The following is an 8,472-nucleotide window of genomic DNA, read 5'->3' on the forward strand; positions in this document are numbered from 1 at the left end:
ATATATATATAAGTGCGGTCAAATGATTAATCACTTGCAAAATAAAAGTTGTTTGCACAATATACGTGTTCTGTGTATATTTAAATACACACACACATACAGTATATATTCTGAAAATATTTACGTCTATTTATATAATTTATCTTAAATATATTTAATATATAAACAGCATTTTTCTAAAATATATACATGCATGTGTGTATTTATATTTACATAATAAATATACACAGCAAATACATTATGTAAAGAAAACTTTTATTTTGAATGCGATTAATCGTTTGACAGCACTAGTATATATATACCAAAAGCTGTAGTAACAGGGTGTCCGCGGGTCCTTAAAAAGTCTTAAAATGTCTTCAATTCGGATTCGATGGTTCTTAATTATTTTTGGTCTCATTACCGCTAAATATCTTCAGTCTGACGGACCTAATGACTTTACAATCATTGGACAGACCGAAGATTTGTTCTTCCCCGCGGTAAATTACTGCGTCATCAGAGAGAACTGCAGAATACAGAACACAAGCTCGCGCTGAGGCTCACTCTGTTTGTCTCGAGACTTCAGAACAAATGAGCGTGACAGCACACATAAAGTCAGAAGAAACACACTGAGGTAAAAGTTCAAAATGTTTAGTTTATTCATAACATGATATAGTTAAATAACACCATGACAAGTGAGCTATTTTGCTCAATATTCTCACGACGCAAAAAAACAAACAAACATTCAAAATACCTACAAAACACCTACCCTGATCACTGCAAGATTCAGTCTATTAAAATACATTCAGAATGATCACAAATTCAAGACATGGGGCAGAAAATGTGTATATTTATACTCAAGTTCACACGGAAGAGTGCCTTTTTTTCTCCAAAAATTACCATATACAAATGTGACATTGATTTTTTACAACAGTTCAATAAACTAGAAGTTTTATTAAGAGACTTAAGTTTTAGACACCATATTGCCTGTTTTTGCTCTATTTCGCGAACAAAAATAATTCCAAACAAAGCCACAGCGCTTGTTTCGTTCTTGAATGAATCAACTGTTTAAATGATTCGGTTCAGTCGCAATGACTCGCTTAACAGTGACTTACTGCCACCTACTGGCGGTTTTAATTTCACATTTAAAGTATCTTTTCATTTTTTAAAAATGATTTCAAATATCAGTATTCAGTGTTTTGTTTAATATATCTAAACATTATTTATTCATTTGTAACTGCAGGTTAAATGCTTTCATGTCCTGCATTAAACAGTGTGTAAACGCATCTAAATGCCACTTTAGGTGCAGCTTATGTCTGGATTGCAAAGATGAATTTTGTTGATACTGATTTCATTTGCTTGGTAACAGCCCAAATTTCTTATTCTTATTCACTGATTAAATGTAAGAATTTGACTCAAAAATTATCTTATAGAACTTATAGAAAAAATGGCTTTATAAAGGTACAAATGCCCATAAAAGGTAAAAATCTATTTAAACTTATCTGACTACCACACAGAATATGAAGAATATCAACAACTTTAGGAGTCAGCTGTCCACGAAAGTCCTTAAGATACCAGCATAATAACACACTCAATCAGTTGAATGAATGACTCAATACTCACTCATTAAGTGACCTACTGGTAGTTTAGTTGAAAAAGTATTTTGAAAAGTATGCATTTTTCCCCTCAACATTTCTTATTTGTATATTCATAAATGCATTTAAAACATTAATCTCATAACATTATTTATTGCAGTTGTAATTATTGTTATTTGCAGTGTAAATTATTTAATCTGACTGGTAGCAGCCCTATAGTGTATATTGAATTTATTGATAAATTGTAATAATTTGACATGTAAGATGATGCATACATCTAAAAAGGTTAAAAATAGGCCTTTGTAAAGGCAAATATGCCGATTTAAGCCAAAAATCTCAATGATTTTGTGAGGATATTTTGTATGGAATATTGTCTGCTGACATGAAAAATTCATTGTATATCATAGTAATAAATACCATTTATTACAGCATTGATATTTTGTTTTCTTTTTAATTTATACACATTAAATATTACATATGTATGCAATAAAATGTGCATTTCCATTACAGGTTTAGGTCTTAAATTTCATATAAGGTGGTATTAAACAGTCTTAAATTTAACTTGTTCAAGTCTGCAGAAACCCTGAGTAAAGATATACTAAAAACACTGAAATACTTGGATCCTAAAGTAGAAAACTTTTATAATATAAAAATTACAATAATTTTATAATATAATTTTACAATTTAGCAATTAAAATGTTAAATTATTCCATTTTAATTTAACAAAAAAAAATCGTATCAATTCAGAACATTTGAACAGAAATGTAAATTACATTTAAATTAAATTGAGGCAGTAATTAAACTTGTAAAGATTACATTAAGGCTAAATTTAAGAATTTATTAAATGTTGTAAATACTGTAAATTATTATTCATAATTTAATTTGCTGTATTAAATAATTTCGAAAAAATATCAAACAGTTGTGTCGGGTTTCATTCTCTTTTTTTTTTTTTTGTGGTCTCTTCCAGAGAATATTCCAGAGAAATGGACGCCAGAGGTAAAACATTTCTGCCCCAACGTTCCCATCATCCTTGTTGGCAATAAAAAGGACCTGCGGAATGATGAACACACGCGCAGGGAGCTGATCAAGATGAAACAGGTATGGCAGATGTGTGTGTGTGTGTGTGTGTGTGTGTGGACGTGTTAAACAGGTGTTGCCATAGTAACTTGAAGTAGAGACACAGCAGAGGCCTTTTGTTGGCCTTTGCCGTAACAAACAGGACACTTCCTGTCTCTGACAGCCACAAAAGCAAATGTAAATGCAGCTGTTTCCTGTGGGGATAAAGCTGCCCTCAGGGATTGCTTCATACTGAAGGGTGTTTGTAAGAGTACGTCAGAAGCAGTAGTGAAACTTCCATACTAGTCAGAATAACAATTTTGTGTATATGTGTGTGTGTGTGTGTGTGTGTTCATGTGATTCAAGTACATTGCTAATGTGAAACAACTTACACAATTATGACCCATCATGTTCTCTCAAATTGCTCATCTACTTTTGTGTTGAAAGGAACTGTTGTGTCTATAGATGTTCAAGCAGCATTTAAGAGAGCTATCAAACAGTGTCGTTAATGTCTAGGAATGCTCACTGAGCTCAACTTGATTTTATCTCGACAGGAATGTGGCAGATTGTAAGTCATGTGACATTCCACACACTACAGTAGTACAGTATAAAGTTGTTATTGTAGTGCATTTTACTGTTTTATGTGCTGCTTTTTAAAATAGTATAACCTGCCTGCAGTGTCAGTTGTACCGTCAGAGTGTAGTCTGCTAATATGGCATATCAAACACAGTAAGTAGGTCCCTGGTTTGTATTGAATGAGGTTAATGTTTTTATTGTAGCCGTTGATTGTTTTATTGGAACCTAGTTTTGCTTTGAATCAGTATGCCAGTAGAGAAAAGTTCAACTTTAATGTTCAAACGTTTGAAGTCGCCAATGAGTTTGTATTTAAAGGAAGTCTCTTATGCTCACCAAGGCTACATTTATTCAATCAATAAATAAATAATTTTCAGCAGTCTTCATTGTAATATGATTCATAATCATTTCAAAATGCTGATTTGGTGCTCAAGAAATATTTCTTACTATTATTGTTGAAAACTGTTGTGCTGCATAATATTTTTGTGGAAACAGTGATGCATTGTTTTCAGGATTTTTAGATGAATCGAAAGTTCAAAATGAACAATTTATTTTTAAATGGAAATCTTTTGTAACATTGTAAATGTCTTTACTGTCACTTTTGATGGATAAATGAAACAAACTAGTTAAAGTATTTTCTGAAAGAATGCTGTCTCATAATATGTGTGTATGTTCCAGGAACCTGTAAAACCTGAGGAGGGCCGTGACATGGCTAACAGGATCAGTGCGTTTGGATGTTTAGAGTGTTCGGCTAAAACTAAAGAGGGAGTGCGGGAGGTGTTTGAGATGGCCACCAGGGCGGCGCTGCAGGTCCGCAAGCGCAAGAAGAGAAGCGGCTGCCTGCTGTTATGAGCCACACACTGCAACATATACACACACCCCGCAAACTGACCCCAGGAAAAGCCTGCAGTACCCACCACGCGCCACATTTCTCGCAATCCAGGTGTGGATGACAGAAAAATATTTATAAGGGAATCAAAGTGTGTGTCGGTACCCAATACCTCTCCATCCTGCCATCTTTCTTTTTTCTTTTCCTTTCACCAGCATACCTTCCTTCCTTCTCTGGGAGAAAGACTGACTGATTCATTTTGTATTTGTACATAAATCTTCTGTCTTTTTCGGTTCTGGTTTAGTTATTCTATGCCTCTGTATATGATGCTCAGTGATTTACGTAAAAAAGCAAAAATACATTTATCATTCTGCCAGCCTGTACTCTGTGTGTCTGTTTTTTTTTTTTTTGACGGCTGACCTTGGAACAGCCAAACTTGTTTAAATTTGTCCATTGGCCTTAGTCAGGATAGACGGCATATTTATTTCACATGAAGTACAAGTACCGTCTGATCAATGAGGTTGACTGGCATAAACATTTGTGTTGATCGTTTAGAAAAGGCTATCTGAAAAATGGTTTAACAGGCTGAAACTGAATTAGCTCACTCAGGCTGTTGGTCTGGCCAGGTCTGTTCAGCATGTTTGTGTGGAAAAAAAGGAGGAAAGATTAATCTTTTTTTGGCTTCGCCTGTGGTACAGTGTGTTACAATATCAGAAGTGTCATACACTCAAGAGCAAATCATTGACTCCAGGTGATGTCTGCTAAGAAGTAGTATTAAGTGTCTATCCTTTCATTTATCTGTGAGTTCAAGCGGATCTCTAGATCCTCCTCACATGGAAAAAAAAAAGAACTGTTCATTTTCTCAAAATGGTAGTAGGTTTAACCTGTCTTTATTGAACAAGTGTCACCAGTGAAGGTTTTGGAATAAATAAAGGTGAGGTCACATTTACTGTTCAGGGATTTGTTTCATTTGTTGGCAAAATCCAATCATTTCACTAGGAATTCGCATCTGGAACTTTGAGCGAAAATATTTCCCCAAACATATTTTGCAATAGTTTCAAGTTTACTGCTCAAATTCGACCAAAAACCGAAAGCTGGTATGAAAGTAACATACAATGTACTTCATACATTGTTTATGATCAATAGTGTAGCAATGTTTTTTTTTTGCCTGTGAAATTTCGCAACAATGTTGATAATGTGACTGCACCTTTAAGAGGAAAGCAAAGGGGTATTTTTCTGTCCTTATAAGTGGTGTTATTTATTTAACTAAGAAAATATCCCTTTTGACTTGATAGATACCACAAGATCAGCTGTGCTTGTGTCGCAGGCTCTATAAAATGCTATAGAAAAAAAAAACACCCAGAGGTGATGAAGATAGGATTGCAGGTTTGTAGGCATTTGGTGTCTAACAGCACATAAGGAAAATGGCTCAAACATCACTGGGACCTAGAGTAACCCAGCTGGGTATAGCAGTACTCCCAACAGCCACAAGAGAGAGACATACACTGTAAAACTTCACACTAGAGGAGAGGATTTATAAAAAATAATTTGAAAATATATGAATGTGGTTGAATAATGAACCATTAAATGTAGGAATAAGAAAGGCACTTTATTCTCAAAAATCAGTGTGCTCATATTTTTAAGGTAAATTAAAGTATTTTCTGTCATCCGATCAAATTCAATTACATGCAAGCTTAACGTTTATTAATATTTAAGCCAGGTTCACACTGTACAAAGTCTTGACTACCATGTTTATCATGCAATCTAACTTAAGATCCCATTAGGATCATTTCTTACAGTCTGACAAGCAACAAATGTAAAGGACCATACAAATCGTACAGTGTGTGCCCGGCTTTAGAATCGACAGATCCAGGATTTCCATACTAGCTTCTGAAGGCTTGAGTTCTCCTCTCTGCTAGTAATCGTGTCTCCACTCAGGATTTACATATTGTTGGACTGCACTCTCCTCAGTTTCCACTAGAAGTGAAAGAACACAACGACATCCTGCTTGCAATGCGGATGAACAACATATAATTTGCAAAACTGCTAAAGCTTGAAATCTGACACGATTGTTTTTGGCAGAACATCAACAGACACGCATGACTACTTCATGTATTTCCCTTTCCTAAATGAGGACTTCGCAAGTATTTTGAAGGCATTAAACTAAAACCAGTTTCATTTTTCATCCCATTTCTGAAATCTACAGAAACCAATTAAGTTGAGATATGAAAAACAGGTTTATGGTTGAAGTCGAACAATGTGATGTGACTTGCAGAGATTAAGTGTATGATTAAAACCGGTCTCACTTCTCTCATGCTGGATGTTAGGAGCAAGCAGACGCCTTTCAACCTCTATTCCCTCAACACTGGTGAAGGAAATGCACCCGGTGTAACCGCCCTGCTCAAAGCAAAAGTCAATAAACATACACAAGAGATGCACATCATTTAGAGGAACAGCTTTCTTTACATTTCATCCATGTGTAAATAGGAAGTGTACAGTATATACCGGCCCCAGCTTTCATCAGTCCGCAGAATGGTGGGGTTTTTCACCACGATGAACAAAGCTTTTGCTCTTGTCACCACAAAAGAGACATGAACAAGGACAAGTTCAAGACTAAAGTGGGTTTCCTGTTCAAAAGTTTGGGTTTGGCAAGTCTCTTATGTAAAAACAGGAATATTATGAAATATTTGTGCCATTTAAAAAGGTAAACTGTTTCCTATTCTGAACATAATTTAGTCCTGTGATGCAAAGCTGAATTTTCAGCAGTCATTTCTCCAGTCTTAGTGTCACATGATCCTTTAGAAATCATTATAATATGCTGATTTACTGCTTAAGAAATATTTCTCATTATTATCAATGTAGAAAACAGTTTTGCGGATGAATAATTCTGTAGAAAACAGTGATACTTTTCTCAGGATTTTTTGATGTATAGAAAGTTTAAAAGAACATCATTTATATGAAACAGAAAATGTGTCTTTATTGTCAATTTTGATCGATTCATTCTTAAGAAACCCAATATTAAACGTTTCATCCAAATCTATATGCTCTTTGCTGCTGCGAACAGCCGACACCAGGATCACTTTCCTCTCTTGGCCTTGAAACTCCTCCACGGAACCAACCTACATAATCCACCAAACACACAAAGGAAGACAGCTATTATATTATTTTCACACATCCTATTTTAAGATAAAAAGCACTACCAGTATGTTTACAAGGCTTAAACCCCAACTAATTTTGAGATCGTCAATGCACATGTACTTTTCGAGGTCTTCATCTGATTTGATAGCCCTTCTGATCTTCTAATCCTACAAAATCAAACCCCACAAAAAGTAAAGTGATGATACAGACCGTCAAGAGATTTGATAGAAGTGTCATGACTATTTTAACTGCTATTATGGGCTGTCAAAGAGCCGTTTCCACCTGTTTCCTGTAGGGGGCAGTGACTACGTTTACATGGACATCAGTAATCTAATTATTTACCTTATTCTAAATAAGCCAATATTATGATTAAGGTGTTTACATGAGTTGCTTTTAGAATATTCCTTTTATGTTCCCGTTTTACATGTTATAGTACATAGATCGATTAATGGCACACGTCATTACGTCACCACGCGACCCGACGTCCCCTTCGGAATTTCACAACAAGTTCGTTTTCTTGTTGTACAGTTTTGGGCAGTGGTGGAGGTAACGAATTACAACTACTCACGTTACTGTAATTAAGTAGTTTTTTCGGGTACTTGTACTTTTTTGAGTATATTTTTAAAGCTGTACTTTTACTTGTACTTAAGTACAATATAAGCAAAATAATCTACTTCGTTACTGAGTACGATACGCCCACATTTTGAAATGATATTCAAACCTTTGACGGCACTCAGTAGCCAATAAAGATATCCGACTGTAAACGGACCAATAAAAGCCCTGATATCTGAGCCGGGAAAAGCCGTCGCTTTTCCAAGCTGTGTCTCTCTTTCCTCTCCGACAGTGAGTTTGACACCGCATCCGCCTTCTGTCGATTACAGAGTCTGAATGTCCGCGTGGGATTGCAGGTATTCAGCATAATTTTAATCATTACCGCGCAAATGTGGCAAGTGCTTTATTGTAACATGAGAACAAACTGGACGCGAGCTCTCAAATAGGCCTAATTTCTACAAATTAACTGCCTGTCCTCTCACTCCTATATTGTTTGTGCGTAGACTGTGTGCAATCGCGATCTCTCCTGCTTTTAAATTCTGTTTTATTAACAAGGTTCGGGAGGAGCGCGTCAGATACTTAGCCTAATTAACACAGGTGGAGTGCACTCAAGTTAATAAACACAATGATATAAATACAGTTGACTTACCTCTATGTATTGACGGTTATCAGCATTCGGTTTGCACCTTTTGCCATTACATCGCAGACTCCGCTTCTATGCTGCCAGACCTGTACTGGGGATTTTTTGGTTCT

The 8,472-nt window shown here is 35.5% G+C and overlaps 1 protein-coding gene across 2 annotated transcripts in view; it reads left to right on the forward strand.

Moving 5' to 3' along the window:
- LOC107562777 (rho-related GTP-binding protein RhoA-D-like) overlaps window positions 1–4,385 on the forward strand; it is a 34,865-nt gene extending 30,480 nt beyond the window's left edge. For both annotated transcript variants that reach the window (XM_016247499.1, XM_016247498.1), the window contains exons 4-5: window positions 2,539–2,669; window positions 3,879–4,385. In XM_016247499.1, the coding sequence (XP_016102985.1) occupies window positions 2,539–2,669; window positions 3,879–4,052 (305 nt within the window). In that variant the 3' untranslated portion in view covers window positions 4,053–4,385. The remainder of the gene's footprint in view (window positions 1–2,538; window positions 2,670–3,878) is intronic.
- Window positions 4,386–8,472: the final 4,087 nt, after the last annotated feature.

Source organism: Sinocyclocheilus grahami, unplaced genomic scaffold (assembly GCF_001515645.1).
Source record: "Sinocyclocheilus grahami isolate Dianchi unplaced genomic scaffold, SAMN03320097.WGS_v1.1 scaffold839.1, whole genome shotgun sequence".
NCBI lineage: Eukaryota > Metazoa > Chordata > Actinopteri > Cypriniformes > Cyprinidae > Sinocyclocheilus > Sinocyclocheilus grahami.